Source organism: Podarcis bocagei, assembly GCF_964188305.1.
Source record: "Podarcis bocagei genome assembly, chromosome: 12".
Classification (NCBI taxonomy): domain Eukaryota; kingdom Metazoa; phylum Chordata; class Lepidosauria; order Squamata; family Lacertidae; genus Podarcis; species Podarcis bocagei.
The window spans coordinates 15,123,960-15,145,926 of NC_138137.1; the positions used below are offsets into that span (position 1 = coordinate 15,123,960).

The 21,967-nt window shown below is 43.3% G+C and overlaps 1 protein-coding gene across 2 annotated transcripts in view; it reads right to left on the reverse strand.

The window, feature by feature from the left end:
• Positions 1-13,731, reverse strand: part of LOC308569974 (collagen alpha-4(VI) chain-like) — a 99,096-nt gene extending 85,365 nt beyond the window's left edge. Inside the window, exons 1-5 of one of the 2 annotated variants that reach the window (XM_081164252.1) lie at positions 13,407-13,731; positions 12,805-12,885; positions 7,996-8,081; positions 4,154-4,762; positions 814-1,401 (exon numbers count right to left, since the gene is read on the reverse strand). In XM_081164252.1, coding sequence (XP_081020378.1) covers positions 814-1,401; positions 4,154-4,762; positions 7,996-8,068 — 1,270 coding nt within the window. In that variant the 5' untranslated portion in view covers positions 8,069-8,081; positions 12,805-12,885; positions 13,407-13,731. Of the gene's footprint in view, positions 1-813; positions 1,402-4,153; positions 4,849-7,995; positions 8,082-12,804; positions 12,886-13,406 lie in introns of those variants that run through there. The other variant, XM_081164251.1, reaches the window with a different exon arrangement.
• Positions 13,732-21,967: the final 8,236 nt, after the last annotated feature.

Sequence of the window (21,967 nt, forward strand, 5' to 3'; positions counted from 1 at the left end):
TGCTGCAAAGCCACGCACTGCTCTTTAAACGCCCATTTTGTAGAGGTTCAAAGAGCAGCTCAGGGTTGTTGGCAGAAAAGCTTCCGAGCAATGAAATTCAAAGACTATTTAGTTAAATATGCTAAGATAACTTAATTGGAAAAACTTGCAATTACCAGATAGGCTTAGGATTTAATTATGTTAGAGAATACAGTGATACCTCGGGTTACATATGCTTCAGGTTACATATGCTTCAGGTTACAGACTCTGCTAACCCAGAAATAGTGCTTCAGGTTAAGAACTTTGCTTCAGGATGAGAACAGAAATCTTGCTCCGGCGGCGTGGCGGCAGCAGGAGGCCCCATTAGCTAAAGTAGTGCTTCAGGTTATGAACAGTTTCAGGTTAAGTATGGACCTCCGGAATGAATTAAGTACTTAACCCGAGGTACCACTGTAATATGTTTAAAGTCAAAATGAAAACAAGGTAAGATGTTAAGTGATTAAGTTAATTTTATGAGAAAATTAGTTTTGGAAAACTGTTACAATGATATACACTGAAATTCAGCCGGGGGGATTTGAGGAAGTCACTTAACAATGTTACTAAAATTGGATCAAGTACAGTTAAGATGTATCTGAAGAAGTGTGCATGCACACGAAAGCTTATACCAAGAACTAACTTAGTTGGTCTTTAAGGTGCTACAGGAAGGAAAATTTTTTTAGTTAAGATGTATGTATGTTTGTTTGTTTAAAAATTTTGGAAAACCAATAAAAAAAATTGGGGGGAGAAAAGCTTCTGAGCAGCCCACAAGTCACCCCAGAAGACATCTTTGCTTACCTGTAATCTGGCTCTCCACTGCAAAGCACATCGTTCGGAGGAGACTGGCGGAGAGTTCTTCGAGGACATCAAATCTGTCGGTGCTGAACAGAAACTTATTCAAAGGCCGACTGGCAATTTCCTGCAGTTCGGTGGTGTTCTGGATGCCAATCCCCACCACATAAACAGAGATGCCTCTTGCCCTCAGTTTGCTAGCGGGAACCTTGACTTCATCACTGGACTCGCCATTGGTGAGCAGAATGGCGACCTGGGGGAAGTTTTCCCGGGCTCTGCTCCCGGCAGATTCCGTGAAGTACTCATCGCCGATAAAATCCAAGGCAGCGCCTGTGTTAGTGCCTCCCTTCTGGAAGGGCAAATTCTGTATTTGTTCCAGAATGTCGCTCTTGGAAGAATACTGGTTTAAGAGGAATTCCCTGTAGGTGCTGTCACTATACTGGGCCAGCCCAATTCTAACCTGATTCGGGCCAATGTCAAGGCTGGAAATCATGGTGTACAGAAAGCTCTTCACCTTCTGGAAATTCTCCTCGCCAATGCTAGTGGAACTGTCCACCAAAAACACAATGTCGGCCATGGTGGCTTTTCGGCACACTAAACGAGAAAGAAATTTTTAAAAGCAAGACAGGAATTGGTTATTGCTTTTCTGTTTGAGGTGGTTTCAAACTAAAACATAGCCGGCATTTATGTGGCCAGCCATTATTATTATTATTATTACCCCCATCCCATCTGGCTGGGTTTCCCCAGCCACTCTGGGCAGCTTGCAGAATATATAAAACATAATAAATATCTTTCTCTCTCTCTCTCTCTCTCTCTCTCTCTCTCTCTCTCTCTCTCTCTCTCTCTCTTTCTTTCTCTCTTTCTCTTTCTACAAAGGAGGTGAAAGGAGTTATATGGAAATACAATACAAAGAAAGCTTCACTGTTGACATTCTGTCTGTCAGATATATTATTGCATATGTGTGTTTCCCCTGATTTTTGGACCTCCCCAAATGAGGATACAAATTTGCAAATGACACAAAAATATACAAATTTTATGTGCATCTGTACTCCCTTTTGTGAGTGAGGTGAAGGGAACCAATGCACTGTGTACTGGGCCCAGAAAATCCTACTGGCACCCATCATCAGAACAAGCCAGAAAAGGGCAGTTAAAGAAAAGAGATATTGGCTGATTTCACACATAACCTTTGCAACTTTCTGTATATTTTCTCTTTGCATTTTGAATGTAAACATCTAAAAGTGGATAAACTGTATCACATACTGAAAATTAGCTATCTTCCATGTTCTGTGCTATGAATCATAGAATCATAGGACTGCAGAGCTGGAAGGGACACCAAGGGTCATCTAGTCCAACCCCTTGCAATGCACGAATTCTGCCCACAGACATCCCTGGGTGGGCTCGAACCACCAACCTTCTGGTTAACAGCCAGACACACTGACCCGCCACCAGCATTCAGAAGTGACAGATTTCATTTAGTTTTTCTGGTTGTCTAATTCTTCTTTTTAAGCGACGTCTCTGGCAATAAGTGCAGTACATGTCCACTCAGAAGTTGGCCATAATGAGTTCAGCATGATGTGAGAAAATAGCCCTACTGTGCTGGCCCCGTGGGTTACCCGAGAGGCAAGGTCCAAGTCTGATCCATGATCAAAGGTGCAACGTGGAGACAGTCCGTAGTAGCTGAAGCTGGGTGCAGGGCAGGGAGTCAGGTGAAGTCAAGAACAGGCATGCAAGCAGGGAGCCAGGGCAGGTCAGGAGCTCAGGCAGGAAAGCAGGACAGGTTTCAGGCAGGAACTAGCAACCAACAATGTTGCTCCCGCAACTTGGGACCGGGGCTGGCCGGCTTTTATGTGCCCCAAGGCATAGGGCGGCCCCGATCCTCTGGTGACTCGCCTCTCCTGGCCTGGAGGCGAGCACTCCTCCTGCGGGAACTTAGTTCCCTCCGCCTCTCTGCCCTGGGCCTCTGCAGCCCAGGAGAGGCTGGAGGGTTACCGGACCCAGAGGCAACCTCAGCTTCCCCTGATGGGGCTGAGAGTGGAGCACCTGCAGGCAATGGGTCCTCCATCACCTCAGGAGCCTGAGCAGACTCAGCTGATGCCTGCACCTGAGGATCCAGCACAGGTGAGGACACTTCAGTCTCATGCCCCAGCCCCGGCTCAGCTGGTTCTGGAGGCGGGGAATCCTGTGCAGGCTGGGATCCCTCAGGTTCAGTATCCAAGTCTGAATCCCAGCCCATCACACTTACCGGTTGAATTTATCTTGAATCAGGTTCTTCGTATAGAACACATGCCCTCCTCTTTATGTACACGCACCACCGGCTTTCAGGGACTAGACTGAGGAGGAATGGTGGGAACCCTCTCACCTTCCGGCAACTTCCAGAAAAGAGGAGGACAGTATAGATTTAGAACAGTGGTTTGCAGAAGGGCATAATTCAGAGGCTGCAGAGGGGAGGAGCTGGAAAATATTGGGAGAGCAGCAGGATTAAGCACCAGGGGAGAGACAGTTAACAGACTCAGTGTCTCCTGAAAGCATTCTTGACCCCTTCCCCTCTCCCAGAACCAGGCAGGCCTTGAAAGTAGTAGAACAGAAAGCTCAGAGGCAGAAAGCTCAGATCAGCCAGTGCAGGGGTGACGTAGAATAGAAGAGACGGGGAGGGTGGGACTTGACTTGGAGCAACGCCATTATCTAAGAGAGCATTCCTTCAACTCTCTCTGTGAATGTTGAATAAGCTACTTCGTAAGAACTCATCCCACAGTGAGAGGGATAGGATTCCCTGAAGCCTTGACACCTGGTAGCATGCTGCTGAATGAAAAAGATTTTGTGATCTTGCTGTTGTTGTTGTTTAGTCGTGTCCGATTCTTCGTGACCCCATGGACCAGAGCATGCCAGGCACTCCTGTCTTCCACTGCCTCCCGCAGTTTGGTCAAACTCATGCTGGTAGCTTCGAGAACACTGCCCAACCATCTCGTCCACTGTCGTCCCCTTCTCCTTGTGTCCTCAATCTTTCCCAACATCAGGGTCTTTTCCAGGGAGTCTTCTCTTCTCATGAGGTGGCCAAAGTACTGGAGCCTCAGCTTCACGATCTGTCCTTCCAGTGAGCACTCAGGGCTGATTTCCTTCAGAATAGAGAGGTTTGATCTTCTTGCAGTCCATGGGACTCTCAAGAGTCTCCTCCAGGACCATAATTCAAAAGCATCAATTCTTTGGCGATCAGCCTTCTTTATGTTCCAGCTCTCACTTCCACACATCACTACTGGGAAAACCATAGCTAGGAAGGATTATTTTTTTTTAAGACCACTGTATACACACACACACACACACACACACACACACACACTTTTGGATTTACCTGGAGAAATCTGAGTGATGTGTTGAGAGGCTTCTTCGCCAGTAGTACAAATCACCTGAAGCAGATTTTGGGAGATGCCCTGCAAGCCGGCAAAATCTTCCACGTTGTAGACATGTGTCTCGTCCGGGTCGCTAGCGATTAACTGAAGCTCCGACAAAACAGCATCCTTAATGCCCAAAGCATAGAGGGTGATGCCTGCGCTCTTGACCAGCTTTGAGGGCTCACGGATATCATCCTGAGCTTCCCCGTCTGTTATCACAACTGCCACTTGGGGGACGCCTTCGCGGCGCCGACTGCCAGCCACTTCGTTGAACTGATGGTCCAGCATAAACTTCAAACTCTTCCCAGTTTTGGTCCCCCCTCCTTTGTAGTGCAAGTTCCGAATCCGGTTTAAGATGTCCTCTTTGCGGTGGAAAGTGTTCAGGAAGAACTCGTTGTGAGGCAGGTCGCTGTACAGAATCAGGCCGACCTGTATTTTATCCGGTCCAATGTCCAAGCCATCAACCATGGTGTACAGAAAGTCTTGCATGCTTTTGAAGTTCTTTGTTCCAATGCTCCAGGATCCGTCCACCAGGAACACGAGGTCTGCAATGGCAGTTTCTCTGCAGACTGAAGAAAGACAAGGTAACCTTTTGTTCTTACACCAAAAGGCATTTGTTAGATTCGGGACAGGCAAAAGAAAACATTTCTTCATGTAACCCAGGGGTTGGGGGGCATGAAGTCCGCATGATGTCGCCGGTCCCCAACTCGCATCATCCCTGACTACCAACCAGGCTGGATGGGGTGATGGCAAAACAACAACAACAAACCTATGGTTACGTGAAACATACTCAATAAACACACAAGACGTAACCGGCTGTACTTTTGAATAAATAAGGTATATAGTCATACCTCAAGTTGAATGTGCTTCGGGTTGAGCGCGTTCGAATTGCGCTCCGCAGCAACCCAGAAGTAACGGAGCACGTTACTTCCGGGATTCGCTGCTCACGCATGTGCAGACGCTCAAAATGACATCATGCTCATGCGCAGAAGCGGCGAAACGCAACCCGTGCACGCGCAGACACACCATCGCATCTTACGTTCTGTTCGGGATGCAAACAGGGCTCCGGAACGGATCCTGTTCACATCACGAGGTACCACTGTACTATTCATTGTATCAAATTGTAGGTTTCAACGGAAGTCTCATAAAGTTCAACGAAAAAAGCAGAAGACCCAGTGGATCAGTTCATTCTCTATTCAGTTCATGCATAAGGTCCATACATGGATAAGTATCTATTCCACCTGTCTGTTCATAGAGTTCAATAATCCACATGAAGGGTTGTTACAGTTCCACAGAATTCTTTCACAGAGTCTAAGACAACCAGTACTATGCTATAAGATCCACTATCCTATAATATTACATATGAGCCTGTTCTACTGATGAAGCCTAGGATGGCGAAACAAGGCTAATATTCCGGAAATCCTTGTCTTAGACCCTGTGGAATAGATATTTATACATGTATGGACCTTATGCATGAACTGACTAGAGAATGAACTGATCCACTGGGTTTTCTGCTTTCTTTCGTAGAACTTTATGAGACTTCCATTGAAATCTACAATTTGATACAATGACTAGTATACCTTATTTATTCAAAAGTACAGCCGGTTACGTCTTGTGTGTTTATTGAGGATGGGGTGATGGCAGCAGGAATCCAACAACATTTGGAGGGCTACAGGTTCCCCACCCCTGACATAGCACATATTTATTTAAAGCATGTTGTACGCTGAAAGAGAACTATATGAAAATGATGTACTGGTGGTATTTGACTCCTACTAAGTTATCTAAAATGTATAGAACAAGTTCAAATATCTGCTGTAAGTGTAACGAGAAAGAGGGTACCTTTTATCATATGTGGTGGTCATGCAAGATAATAAAATCATTTTGCGAAATGACATACGATGAACTGGGAAAAAATGTTTAAAATAACCTTTGGTTTTAAAAAAACCCTGAAGCTTTTTTATTAGGAATTATAGGTACCGAGATTCCAAAGGACCAGAAAAGACTTTTTATGTATGCAACAACAGCTGCACGAATGTTACTAGCCCAAAGATGGAAAGAAGCAATGGTCCAGATCAGGGAAGAGTGGCAAGCCAAACTGCTGAACTATGCTGAAATGGCAAAACTAACCGGGAGACTCAGGGACCAAGAAGATAAAGACTTTAAGAAAGAATGGGGGAAATTTATAATTTACCTAAGAGACCATTGTAAGCACATCAAACCCTTAGTTGGACTGTAAGAATCACTTGTAAAGAATGAGCCTTATGGATAATTTAGAAAAATGTAAATATTGGAGAATGTATTGATATGTAGATTGGGGGGGAAATGTTATTAGGACCCAGATAGGGGGTGGGGAGGAGTCACAAGATTCAGAGAATCTCCTGAAATGATTATTTAAAGAATTTTGTTATAAATTTGTATTTAAACAAATATTTGAAAAAAGAAGAAGACATAACACATATTTAACTTGTGCGATTTGATGCCGCTAGAGAATGGTGATGACCGTTGATTTACACTGGGGCTGGATCTACACTGACCTGCTTAACATTATTTCCCCCTATTAGAATGATATTAGATGTCATGGACACATCTGCCCCAAGTAGAGAAACACAGTGTCAGGAGTCCAGGTTCCCAGCTTGATAACACAGTAAGCATAGGTAATTAAAAAAGGAAGATTTATTGCAAAAACAAACAGATAGCTCCAGACGGCTCTGACAAAGCCTCCAGCATCATTACTCAAGATGACCCTTCTGATGACTTCTTCCGGTGTCGATAGAAGATATTGAACTTACAAACTTTACCTCTCTTGTTTTGCTTCCTATCTAGCAGCCCTTCCATTTGCCAACTCTTCAGACTTAGTGGATTAGCTCCAATTTCTTCCTGTTCTGAGAGGCTGTCTCTTAATCTATTAGCGCCAATTTGTGCTTCTGGCAAGCTTTGACTGTGTTCTAGCCTGCTCTCAGCTACTGCCTTATCAGCCTGCCCGTCAAAGTCAGGAAGAGCCGAAGTCTGCACCTGCCGGCTCTCCCCTGCCTGACTAACATCTGTTTCTGCCTTTCTGTTCCTGGCTGCTTTCTGCAGTTGGCTGCAAACCTTCACTTGGAGCTGGCTCATTCCTGACACACAGCATGAGTTAGGAAGCAGTCAGACAGCTGGGAGCAGTCCCTCTCCCCCTGACACAGAAGGAATGTAGATAAGATGTTAGCAGAGAGTGGGAGGGAGAGAAGTCAGCTCGCTCAAGAAGCACAGGCAGCTTCAGAAAGCAGAAGGGGTAGCATTTCCTCACCAGAAGAGTAGGCAATTAATCCCCTGAGCCCAAAGAGTAGATGTATGGGAAAGGTATTAGACAGAAAACAAACCCAGAAATGTAAGGGTCATAGGTTCAGGATATTCTGCAGAAGCAGGAAGCACTCCTCAGAAGGCTCAACTGACTCGTAAGTCACGGACACTCGGTTAGACGTCCAAGGGTAATTGTTTGTACAGTATTGCAATAAATCTTCAAGCTAATTATGACTTGCATGCTGTGTTATCAAGACAGCAGCCTGGGCTCCTGACATTAGATATGTCATTCTAAAACATCACAGGGCATAATTGTTAATTAAAATGGTTTTTTTACACCCCTCCCCTTTTTTTGTCAAATGTAATACCCTGCCACACCATTTTCTAAACCGCTGTTTCTTTCTGCGCTGCTGGTCGCTGGTTGCTCTGCTCTGCCCTCTGGTGTCACATTTTAATTCTTCCCCCCTGTGTGTCTTTTGTTATCTGCTCATGGATATTACTAAAAAAAGCACGGATATTACATTACCAGTAGTTTGGGCATCGGTTGAGCACAACATGGTCAAAAACACAAGAATAAACCTTTGGTTCCAGTTGTCCATCCTGGGGGCACCCCTGAAGAAAATAATAATAATAATAATAATAATAATAATAATAATAATAATAATAATAATAATAATAATAATTAATAGTAACAACAACAACCTTTCATTCATATTGAAAAATCCAGTTGTATATACAAAGATATGCCATACGTCCCGGACATAGCCGGATTTTCACTTTTTGAAATACGACAACACTAAGTCTTTAAAGCATATTCAGAGCACATGGCTTCCACCAAAGAGTCCTGGGAACTGTAATTTGTTAAGGGTTGCTGGTGACTGTAACTATGTCCCCTGCTATGCTAATCCACAATTTCTCCCATATCAAAGTTTAAGGTGATGCAGTGTACACATGCATCACTTGAGGATGTAACAAGAGTTCTGTTGGTAGAGCCCCGGTCTCAGGTTCAATCCCTTGAAGGGCTGGGGATGAGCTCTGCCTGAAACCCTGGAGAGCCTCCTCTGCCAGTCAGTGTAGAAACCAGGGGTGAGGGACCTTGAGGACCAGGGAATGAATGCTCCAGGTTTCTCCATCTGGCCCTGGAGGATCTTCCCAGGCTATGTGTATTACTGGTCCTGCTCTCTCCTCAAGTGCTTTGCTCTGGTTGGAAGGTGTCCTTGAACAAGCCTCTTGGTTGCCTGAATGGAGGATGGAGATGTGTCTGTAAATCTCTGGCTTTTACAAGAGTGAATTGACAATAGTATTGTGTTGTGTGATGTTTTACCTGTGACTTCTGTGTATTAGTCATCATTGCATCTATTGGGTAATGGACAGGCACCTGTTAATCAGCCTTGTGTGACTCTACATACACTCTATTAAAAATTTGGATTGAGGAATAATCCTCTTCACAGGCTGAATTCAGATATCATGCCAAACTGTGGTTTGGCATCGTATCTGCACCTGTGTTGCAAAACCCTGGAGTGTCACCAGGATATCAACCGTAGTTTCAAGCTGGCTTCCAAGCTACAGTTTATGCTAACCATGGTTTGCTGTTATATCTGAATTAATAAGCTAAAATAAGAACCACGGCTCCACCCGAAGAGGCTGATGTACTATGAAAGGGCACTGAACACATGGGAAATGAAAAACCAGTAAGTTGCCCTAAACCACGGTTAGCCTGTTGTATATCTGGACATTCAAACCTTAGTATGGTTAGGCACAAGCCATTATTCAGCAGAGTTTTAGCCACTACAAAATCTGTACTGTGAGGTTGTGTCTTGGGTCTTTTTTTGATAATGACAGGCCAGCTGGGAAACACCAAAGTTTCTGGCAAATATCTACGACAACAATTAAAGGGGGAGGGGGATGAAACAGCCACCTCTGAATTAATGATGACAAATAAAGCCCTGCAGACAAGGCTAACATTGCTTATGGGATGCCAGATGATTAGGGTCTACCTCCAAAAGACAAACTGTTTATTATTATGTTATGCGCTTCAGCAGCTGCACAGGCCTCTGGAAAGTTTGTGCAAGCAAGCTGGGTTTAAGAATTTCAGAAGCTCCTCCAGGTTGACCTTCTGAAACTATTTGAAAGGGCACTGCATTTTTTTCCACCAGACTGAGAATCTGGTTCCAAAAAATTAGGGTCTTGCTGTGCCACTAGTCAAAACACAGCCCCGAGAACATTTTAGCCTTTGACCGGTACTCCTGCACAAAAACCCTTCGTTGAAACTAGACAAGTCTAAATGCCCCATCTAAAGACTTGAGACACATTTTTGTTTCATTAAATGCAGAGGAGTGGTTGGAAAAAACAGTCACAAACAGCATGAAAGATGTGCACAGATAACCCATGCCAGCTAAATCTAGTTAATGATGGTTGCACAGGAACATCAACCTCAAGGGCAAGAGATACAAGTGGGATGTAGGAAATCGATCCAAACTAATCATCATCATGAATGTTACAGAGTCATCCCAAATGTTTTGGATTCCTCCCCACTTTGCAGTCTGGGTCCTTTGCTGCTTTCTCACATGTCCCAGCCTAAAAAAGCTTGCTGAAGGATAAAAAGGTAAAGGTAAAGGGACCCCTGACCATTAGGTCCAGTCGTGGACGGCTCTGGGGTTGCTGCGCTCATCTCGCTTTACTGGCCGAGGGAGCCGGCGTACAGCTTCCGGGTCATGTGGCCAGCATGACTAAGCCGCTTCTGGCAAACCAGAGCAGTGCACGGAAACGCCGTTTACCTTCCCACCGGAGCGGTACCTATGTATCTACTTGCACTTTGACGTGCTTTTGAACTGTTAGGTTGGCAGGAGCAGGGACCGAGCAACGGGAGCTCACCCAGTGGCGGGGATTCGAACCGCCGACCTTCTGATCAGCAGGTCCTAGGCTCTGTGGTTTAACCCACAGCGCCACCCGCATCCCACTGAATGGTATGGTTTTTGTAAAATATGCAGGGATTTATGATATGTTAAATGAACCATGGAAAGAGAAAAAGGGAGGTCACTGATATCTTAAAGTTGTAACAATGAGTATTTTAAATTGTAAAACAGAAAATTTAATAAAAAATTATATATACACACACAAAAGATATATCACTATATCATGATATTTGGCTGGTGATACATCACAATGTTGAAAAGCTGGCATTGCCCAGCCCTGATCTCTACTAGTTATAGCAATTTTCCAGAGTCCTAATACTGCAACAAGCTGTTTACGAAGCAGAGTAAAGCAAACATCAAGCTAACACCACAGTAGATGTAAAAAGTGTGCCATAGTTCTGGCATGGTAAAAGGTACCAGTTCAATGGCTTTAATAACCTAGTATCACCACCACGTTTTTACGCAACACAGAAGAAGGCATTGTGCAAGCACTGAAACTGTTTGTATCTTGGTTTGGAGGCAGTGTGGTCTCAACATAGCAAAAAGTGTCGTCCTTTTTAAGCAAACCACTTCTTTCCTGTGGCTTATTTCCAATAAGACAATCTACAGCAATCGATTACATCTGATAAGCATCCTGTTTTTGGATAGCTTTCCAAGCAACATCCTCAATGAATAAACATCCAGAGAGAAATGTTGCAGCGTGTGGGTAAATAACCTGGGTTAGTAATTCTATTCATGTGGAGAAAAAGTTCAGGACCACACAAGTGGATCTTGTGTTAAATATAGGTCAACGCACATCTTGGTCTGAAAAAACAGGTTACGTTAAACAGAAAAGTAGGAAAAGTGTTCATTAGTCATGAACACAAAGGGAAGAAAGTACCGTATTTTTCGCTCTATAAGATGCACCAGACCACAAGACGCACCTAGTTTTTGGAGGAGGAAAACAAGAAAAAAAATATTCTGTATCTCAGAAGCCAGAACAGCAAGAGGGATCTCTGTGCAGTGAAAGCAGCAATCCCTCTTGCTGTTCTGGCTTCTGGCAGCCTGCATTCGCTCCATAAGACGCACACACATTTCCCCTTACTCTTTAGAAGGGAAAAAGTGAGTCTTATAGAGCAAAAAATATGGTATAATTCCTTTCTCCAGTGCAGGATATAGTTGTTATCCAACCACTTTTCAATGCATATAATCCTTTGAACTTTGGTGTTTGTGAATATGAGAGAAAATTTAGATTTTTCTCTCCCAAAAAGTGCTGGGTACTGCTTCCCACCCACATATTCTTGAAACTTGCTAAATATTAATAATATTTCATCCACATCAATGAATACTCTTTTGATACTCTTCTACCTCTATCACATTTTTAAAAATATCTTTTTCTTAAGGATGACAGCAAGGTTATTATTTACAGGATTTACAGAAGCCGTCCCAGTTTCTGATTTGATCCCAGAATGTCCCACTTTTCCTTAGGACATCCTTGTTTTCATTGGAGAAATGTCGGAGGTATGGATTTATGTGACCCCCGAGCCAAGGAGATAAGTAACTATAAAACCTTTAAGAAGCCATCTGAAGGCAGCCCTATATAGGGAAGTTTTTTAATGTTTAATGTTTTATTATGTTGTTATATCTGTTGGAAGCTGCACAGAGTGGCTGGGGCAACTCAGTCAGATGGATGGGCTAAAAACAGCAAAATAATAACCCTCATCATCAGCGTTTTTGAATAGGACGTCCCTCTCTTCATCAGAAAATTTTGGAGGGTATGTGATTGTCCATTCACTTCTGGGCTTCCTTTAAGATGCTCATATAAATGTTCCAGCCCTAAGTGACTTAGGCCCAAATATCTGAAAAACTGCTTCCTTCCCTGGACCCTCTCAGGTTTTAAGATTGACAGAGGGGGTAAAAACACAAAAACTTGCCCTGGGACCAGGTAAAGGGCAGGCAAAAGATCCTATAACCAAAAATAATCAATAAATAAACCTCAGGCCACCTTCTTTTTACAACAGCTTTCGGGATGTAAAAAGACAGATGTACTTGCGGATGTTCTTGCCTGTTTGAAACTATGAAAACTAATAAAATTCTACATTTTAAAAAGGTGGGTTGAATTTTTTTTCCTGACTTGCTAAAGACTGAACATACAGCCATATTTTTTTCCTGATGTATTCTTGGATTTACCAATATGAATTCCCTCATCTTTTTCCTAACTGGATGATAATTTACACTTGAAGAACAATCGCTAAGATTTTGTATTAAGATGGAACTTAGATCCCAACACCAGACAGACCATCAGGATCTCGTGTTGCCCTTTACAGCTTCCTGCAAACATTCTATTAATTATTTATTTCATTTCCTGAAAATATGCATCATCTCGTCTGTGGCAAGCTGAAGTACAATTACATCCCGTTTGAATAAATTATTCCTCTTACTTGGAGAAAACTTCCTTCTTGTATACACTTGCTTTTCCCGAACGTCCTTCCTCACAGAGTCGTCTGCAAAGGCTAAAAGCCCTGAAATGCAAAAAAGAATTTCGTGCAGAGCTTTGGTTCAAATGTCCAGCATTTTGCCTCTCTCTAAAGTATATTAAAAAGCGGATTCCTAAACCTTATATTTCTTCTCAAAGCAGCAGCATTTGGGAACAACGTCTGCCCTGTCCATTCCACCTACCGCTCACCTCTTCAGATTGCTATATTATAATTCCAGAATAAATCAATTGGAACTAGACATTTAACTTGCAATGCATCTCAAGTCTAAACATTCTGTGAGATAAGATGAGACATCTTGCACTAGCCAATGTCTTATCAGTGATGCATGGGAAAGTTCTTTCAGAATTTTTATTAGTACATTTTTGGGGGAAACAACATTAAAATGTCTCTGTGAAGCCATAAAAATCATTTTCTTCTTTCTGTGAAGAAAGACACCCATTTCTTTTGGGATCTGATATGAGCGTAAAGTTTATATTTTCCTAACAGAAGCACACGCATAACGATTGCAAATTAATGGAGAAGGAGATCCTAAATATTGCACTCACCTGGCTTCTTAGAGGTCCATCTGTGCAGTGTCTAGTGGTCCATATGATCGATCATCTATCCTCTCTCAGGACTGTCCAAAAGCATCAAAGATTCCAGCTGTGAGCAGCCAGTTGTGCTGTTGGAAACAGACTGAGAGCCCACCTCCCAAGACAATCCCTCTGAGACAGAACTCTCCGTCTCTTGCGTAAACTCTGGATTGCCCCAGAAGGAAAAGTTTTCTCTGACATGTATGCAGGATTAATAAGAATTTTAAAAATGTTGCCAGTAATGGAGGCCCTAAAGTATATATTCGAGTCTATGAATTCAAGATATCCACTTGCCGGTCTTCAAATCCGACACGAGACCCCAATTGACCCCTTCAATGACCACAGGCCCTTCTCTGCCTCAATTCCCCATCTGTAAAGCTATACAGTTGTACCTTGGATCTCAAACGCCTTGCAACTTGAACGTTTTGGCTCCCAAATGCCGCAAACCCGGAAGTGAGTGTTCCGGTTTGCGAACGTTCTTTGGAACCCGAACATCCGACGCTGCTTCCGCAGCTTCCGATTGGCTGCAGGAAGCTTCTCAGTTTCCGGACCACAGGTGACTCGCCTCTCTTGGAACTTAGCTCCCTCCGCCTCTCTGCCCTGAGCCTCTGCAGCTCAGGAGAGGCTGGAGGGTTACCGGACCCAGAGGCAACCTCAGCTTCCCCTGATGGGGCTGAGAGTGGAGCACCTGCAGGCAATGGGTCCTCCATCACCTCAGGAGCCAGAGCAGACTCAGCTGATGCCTGCACCTGAGGATCCAGCACAGGTGAGGACCCTTCAGGCTCAGGCCCCAGCCCCAGCTCAGCTGGTCCTGGAGGCGGGGACTCCTGTGCAGGCTGGGATTCGTCAGGTTCAGCCTCTGAGTCCGAATCCCAGGCCATCCCACATAGTAATGCATAGAAGCATTTACAATTTCAGTGAATTAAATTACTATACTTAACAAGGGACTCGCCATAGCTCCTCTGAATTAAAAGACAGGTGTGGATTTCTAGCTCTTTGGGACCACCAGGACCCGGGCGTATCTGGCCAATGTCTTCCAAGTGCCACAAGACTCACTTTAGAAGTTGCTATAAGCTGCCTTTCTATGTTTCAGAACTTTTCAAATAAATGCGTTATCTAGTTAAGATCAACAACAACAAAGGCTGGGAAGGGGACATGATTTGTGGCTTTAGCGAACTTATACGGAGCATACTTCAAAATCTGGAAGCAACATAGTAAACAAAGAAGATCAAAGCAGTTGTTCATAACGAATTGCCATTACACCGTTTGATGTGTTAATTGACTTGTCTTTTCTTTAAAGCTTTCCTTGTGTGCCTCAAGAAGGGGAAACTTGGCGGAAGGCACCTGCCATTTATTAAAGCTCACTGAAGAATTTAAGATCAAAGGAAGAACATGGGATGAGGAGGCAACTTGTGAGCGTCATAACCAAGCAGGAAAAGTGAAAAAGGACATGGACATTCTGGCTACACTACTATTCTACTGCTCTGGTCCTTCAAGAGAGAAAAGGAGAATGTAGTTTGGATGAAATAAAAAGAGATCCCTTGGATGTATACTAGGTAGCCAGAGAAATTTCCTAAACTGAGTCCCTGGGTGACCATTTACTATCTAAGGGTCTAGATCAGAGATCCTATTTTAGCCCTAAGGCCAGATTCCAGTTCAACTGACCTTCTGAGGACCACAATTTCTCCTGATTGTTCTTTAGTTTTGATATTTTAAAAAAATGATTTAGTTTTTCACTTTAAAGTTTTACAATCAATTATCCAACAACCAACATAAAAACAAGATTCCAATGAATCTCCTGAACTTCCTGAACTACCTTTGCGGGTCCTTTTGTTAACCATTTCCTCCTGCATCTTTTATAATAATCCAGGTCTTTTACATCTCCATTATATCACTGACAAACTGGAACGTGTCCAGAGGAGGGCAACCAAAATGGTCAAAGGCCTGGAAACGATGCCTTATGAGGAATGGCTAAGGGAGCTGGGCATGTTTAGCCTGGAGAAGAGGAGGTTAAGGGGTGATATGATAGCCATGTTCAAATATATAAAAGGATGTCACATAGAGGAGGGAGAAAGGTTGTTTTCTGCTGCTCCAGAGAAGCGGACACGGAGCAATGGATCCAAACTACAAGAAAGAAGATTCCACCTAAACATTAGGAAGAACTTCCTGACAGTAAGAGCTGTTCGACAGTGGAATTTGCTGCCAAGGAGTGTGGTGGAGTCTCCTTCTTTGGAGGTCTTTAAGCAGAGGCTTGACAACCATATGTCAGGAGTGCTCTGATGGTGTTTCCTGCTTGGCAGGGGGTTGGACTCGATGGCCCTTGTGGTCTCTTCCAACTCTATTAATCTATGATTCTATGATATCCCAAATTCAACATTAAACTACAAGTGTTATTCCATTCCCACTAATGAATTTAGCTGTTTACAATGGTTTTTAAGATAAATTATAAAAAAAATCCCCATTCCTTATTAACATTTTGGTCTTCCTGATTTCTGATTCTTCTGATCATTTTTGCCATTTTGACTTAATCCATCAATTTAACCTGCCATTCTTCTCTGGTCGGGACTTTGTCTTCTTTCCATCAGGCATGGGATAGGGAAAGCTATGCTGCCCTGATTGTTCCTTTGCATCATAGCTTTCCCTATCCCATGCCTGATGCCACATGATGTCAGGTGATTGACAGGCGGGTGTGGCTTCCCCCAAACTGTCTTGCGGTTCTCCACTGTCAGTCTAGATGAAACATTCAATTGTGTTTGTGTGTATTTTGAGTGTTTAAAAAACAACAGGGGTGTTGATCCAGGTCTCAAACATAGAATACAGTGGTACCTTGGGTTAAGTACTTAATTCATTCTGGAGGTTAAGAACCTGAAACTGTTCTTAACCTGAAGCACCACTTTAGCTAATGGGGCCTCCCACTGCCGTCGCGCCGCAGGAGCATGATTTCTGTTCTCATCCTGAAGCAAAGTTCTTAACCTGAAGCACTATTTCTGGGTTAGCGGAGTTGGTGACCTGAAGCGTATGTAACCTGAAGCGTATGTAACCCGAAGTACCACTGTAGTTAGATGTGGAGGAATGCTTTCTCCCTGTACCAGTAGTGCTTGGTGGTTCAGAGCAGTGCTGCCTGTTTAATCTCATTCCACTGCCGTGACTGTGGCATACTGGGAGAGGCAAGGCCAGCATGGTGCAGACATACCAGCAGAACCAGTCTGGGACTTGTGTTTGCACCACACCAACCTTGCAACCAACTCATTTCTCCCAGAACGTCACATCAACAGCAATGATGGGGGTGTTCATACTGGAAAGTCCATCTGAAACATGAGTGCATCACTTTAGCAGAAAAATAAGAGTATTGCCTAACACTGTGTTAAAGGTTTCCTCTTAAGAAGAGGTCGTATGTTCTTTAGATGAAGTATTTAGCAATACTTGGAAGATCAGGAAAATGTGTTCAGTCCTCTTCTAAAAAGGTAGTATTTATTAGTTTTCAAAGGGGAAACCCAGCCAGATGGGCAGGATATAATCGTTGTTGTTGTTTAAGAAGCACCATCCTGCCAACTCCTATTGCTAATTAATCCTAATTAGCTCCTTCCAGAAAGACTGTGGAACATGCATATAAAATTTACAGCATGTTATGGTTTAAGAGAGAATTATATGAAAACGTTATACAGATGGTATCTGACACCAAGAAGATTGGCAAAAATGTACGAATCAAAATCGAATATGTGTTGGAAATGCAGAGGGAAAGAAGGTACTTTTCTCTTGTAATAAGGTTAAAGCTTACTGGGAAATGATATATAATGAATTGAAAAAGATGTTTAAGATAACATTTGTAAAAACAAAACAAAACACAAAAGCTTTTCTTTGGGGAATTATGGAATCAGAGTTTTGATGTATGCAACCACTGCCACGAGAGTGACATTTGCCCAAAAATGGAAAGGAGGAGTTTCGATGAAAGAAGAATGGCTACAGAAATTAATGGACGGTGCAGAAATGGTGAAACTTACCGGAAGAAGAAGAAATCAAACCACAAACTTTTTATTAAGGAACGGAAATCGTATATTGAGTATTTAAAAACAAATTGTAAACAAATGAAGACATTAGCAAGGCTATTGTAAAAACTTGCCGTTTCTAAAAAATATATGAAACAGATGAGGAAAAGAATAAATAGAGTTAACTGGGATATGCAGAAGAAGAAAAAGAGAGAGTAAATTCACGGAACTGCTGAAAGAGGGGAAGGGAAGCCGAGGTTTGATAGGTAAGAATTGTTTTAATTTTTGTTGTTGTTGTTGAAGTGTTTATTTGTTAAAAATGAAAATTATAAATAAACTCTGTGTGTGTGTGTGTGTGTGTGTGTGTGTGTGTGTGTGTGTACTCTCCCTCCAGTTTGTTTCTTGAGGAAAGTTGTTTAGAACAAAGAATATACCGTATTTTTTTGCTCTATAAGACTCACTTTTGCCTTCTAAAAAGTAAGGGGAAATGTGTGTGTGTCTTATGGAGCGAATGCAGGCTGCGCAGCTATCCCAGAAGCCAGAACAGCAAGAGGGATTGCTGCTTTCACTGAGCAGCGATCCCTCTTGCTGTTCTGGCTTCTGAGATTCAGAATATTTTTTTTCTTGTTTTCCTCCTCCAAAAACTAGGTGCGTCTTGTGGTCTGGTGCGTCTTATAGAGCGAAAAATACGGTACTTTTGCCACAGGTTAGACGGGGTAAGTTTAGGACAATATAGCTGGCTAACACTGACATATTGGTCTCATCTGACTGTGTAACCACAGCAGAATTGCCCTTCCTGTATTTACTTATGTCTCATCCTGTGTTAGTTTAGCTAATGTAATTTATAAACTGTCGGTGCTCCTTGTGGTTTAAACAGTACATTAGCCTTTTTGCTTGCTCCACTTCAGAAAGGATGCAGATACTTTAAACAGCAGTGTGAAAAATGTATAGCAAGAGAACTTCTGCACTGCACAGCCTGGGCTCCAGTCCAGCTACAGGGAGTTGTCACTGTCTCATTGAAAGTACTAGGCAATGGTAGTTGGCTGTGAGCCCTGGAAAAACTGCTCCCTGCCTTGTAGGCCTTTTCCCACCTGTCCTGGGAGAACGGACTCCAACTACAAAAGCTGAGGCTGCTCAACAAACTCTTGGGTTGGGGTATTGTTTAGGGGTTTTTTTGTTACTGGTATTATTATTTTTTGTATCTTTATTTTTTGTATCCATGATTTATGTGGAAATTGCTCAGTTTGGTTGTGTACTTTTTTGATATTTTATTCATTGTTTATGACTACTTTTGTTATGCTTCAATGTATCTATGTGGGGCTTATTGTCTATTTGTTTGGTTGTAAGTTGGGTTAAACCACAGAGCCTAGGGCTTGCCGGTCAGAAGGTCGGCGGTTCGAATCCCCACGACGGGGTGAGCTCCCGTTGCTCGGTCCCTGCTCCTGCCAACCTAGCAGTTCGAAAGCACGTCAAAGTGCAAGTAGATAAATAGGTACCTCTCCGGCGGGAAGGTAAACGGCGTTTCCGTTCGCCAGAAGCAGCTTAGTCATGCTGGCCACATGACCTGAAAGCTGTATGCCGGCTTCCTCGGCCAATAAAGCGAGATGAGCACCGCAACCCCAGAGTCAGCCATGACTGGACCTAATGGTCAGGGGTCCCTTTACCTTTACTTAAGTTGCTTTTGGGTTGCCCTGGGCAAAATAAAGCGACTGACAAATTTAATAGAATCATAGAATCATAGAGTTGGAAGAGACCACAAGGGCCATCGAGTCCAACCCCCTGCCAAGCAGGGGGTTTAATAAATATTAAACATTAAACAAATAAATAAACAGTTCTCTTTATGCAAGCAGCTTACCCAAGAACTGATATTGAAGATACCCTTGTGCAAGGAAAAGAAATTTGTGCCCCATTATATTCTGCATGCAGAACAGTTCATTGTGCCTGCACTATTTGAATCCGCTTGCAGAACTGCATGAGCAGCATTTGATTTGATTTGATATCTAGTAGTCCCAGTCCTTTGGATACTGACCATGATATTTCAGAGTCAGCTTCAGATCCTTGTACCTGTACCTGCTTGGCCTGCTGCCCAGGTGTCAACCGTTGTTGATGGGTAACTTCCAGGCCCCTCCTGCTTTCTCTTTCAGTTTTTTTTTAATCTTTAAACCAGACTTTCAACCAAAAAAAACCCTCAAACAGAGGACTGGGTAATGCAGAGCATACTGCCGCACTAGAGAGAAGATTAACCATTCGGATTCCCATAGCTCATCTTCAATCTTTCATTATAATATACAATTCCTGTCCTGTACTAAGTGTAGAATGAGCTTGATTCACACATAAAATGGCACACACACCCCAGAGAAGAAGGGGTGAATGAAGATCTATATCAGGAACAAGGAGGGAGAATAAAGATCTACATCAGGAACAAGAATGAGGGGAGAACAGTGATATAAGTAATAAATCTGCTCCTTTCCCTTTTTGGGGTACCCAAGAGCCCATATAGAGTCCTTTTGTAGGTTCCCTATCGGTAGGAGAAAATAACAGAGGCCAACCAGAGAATATTGAGAAGCAAAGCAGCTAGTAAGCCTGATCTTTATTAACTGTTGCAACAGGGTGCTCCCCCATACGCAGGAGAGAGGAGGAGGACCCAGAGCCTCATATAGTCATTTTAAATTGCCCGCCCTAGAGTCCAAGACCACCCCCAGAAACATCATACATTCATCACAGAAGAGGTGTAGCCCAAGTCCACTACCCCAGATACATCATACCTACATCACAGAAAAGGCGGTCTACAACAGAAATCTGAGTGCGTTGTTTTTCTCCTGTCTGCCAGGATAATGGATCACTGATTGCATTACCTGGGCCATTTGGCCACTCTTTTGTGATGATAACTACTTTATTCCTGAATCCAGGTCACAGGCTCACCCTATTCATACACAAACACACCAGGATTTGTGAACGAAAAGACAATGGGGAGGCTTTTCAATTTCCCTTTGACCTTGCAGGGAAATATTTGAGGTCAATTTGGGAGGGACAAAATGTTTCAGGACTTTTTCTGTGAGCTTCAGACATGTGGTTTCTATATGTGTGTGTGTTTGCTTGGTACATTTATGAACATTTATTTTATATATGTAAGACCTTAAAATTCTTATAACAACATCATCTCCTATTTGCCAAGAGACCGCTAAAGAGGCAGCAGATTCAGCCTCCAAGGAGCACATCCAAGGGAGAGCTGTTTCTGCTACCGCTGTAGCGGCAGCAGGGGGCAGTGCATTCATTGGAGGTCGAATCTGCTGCCCTTGTGGATCATGCCGCCCGAGGCAGTTGCCTCATCTTGTCTCATGAGTGAGCCGGCCCCAAGCAGATGGAGGAACTGAGCAGCGATGCAACGATCCTAGCAGCCAAACTGGTGGGAGGATTTGCTGGGAGGGCTAAACCAAATTGTGATGGTAGAATGAACAGCTGCGACCTTCTGTCCCCACAGAAATTCCACCCATTGTGGAAAGACCCCTGCAGACACCGGTTGAAGAGAAATTCCAGCTGGGATTGTTGGTCCTTCTACCTACGGAGGATGCAATGGATACAATGAGGGGACCAAAACTAAAACCTGAGCTTTAGGGAGAACTCCAAGTGCGAACAATCTTCTTCCAAAGACTATCCCAAGTCTGGTTAAAACTGGCCTACTCCATGTTCCTTAGCTATAAATTTAAGTACGTTTGAATAGTCCAGTGACTCTAGCTTGGGAATAGCAGACATTTGGCTATCCTACATAAACAGTAGCTTTTCCAGAGAAGCTTGAAAAGACCAGCTTGCAGCTTTGCAACGTTTTCCTTCAGGATAAGCAATCTTTTCCATCTTCCTCATTCTCAAGGAATGACGCCGCGCTGGAACCAGTTCCTCAGACAGCTGCTCCTCTTTTCGGAGCCTTTGAGTAGTGGAAGCAATGACTGGGGTTCAAGGCTTCTCGTTTGATTTGCCAACTACCAGATCTCATAAAATCCAAACTGTTTATGGACATGCAGCACGTATTCAAAACACGCTCAAAAAGAACATGCGCTAAAAGACTTTTTTATATGTATAAAAAAGACACTCCGCTAAACAGAGTATCCCAGTTTCCACTTCACTTCTATATAGGGTAATGGTGCTGTAAGGCTTTTTTTACTAAGTAGTGGAGGGAGTCCAATTGGCCAGTGGCCACAAGAGTAGCTAGATTGAAACTCGCCATTGTATAGCAAAAATAGAACAGATTCTGGCTTTCTCTGCTTGCTACAAACTCATATTTTCTGGTCTTTACATTTTAGAAAATAGCAGCTAAATCTCTATGGGAATCCTCAGTGAGTTGCCATATGCAGGGGGTTGCAATATGTACTGTGGTCCCAAGAACTGCACCTAGTCTTTCATTATTATTATTTTTAATTAAAATCAGACATAGCTGCTAATCAGCTCCCTTCTTCTCTGTCTAAAACCCCAACACTGCAAAGCCCCTATTCAGGAAACTGTACAGCTTCCGGGTCATGTGGCCAGCATGACTAAGCCGCTTCTGGTGAACCA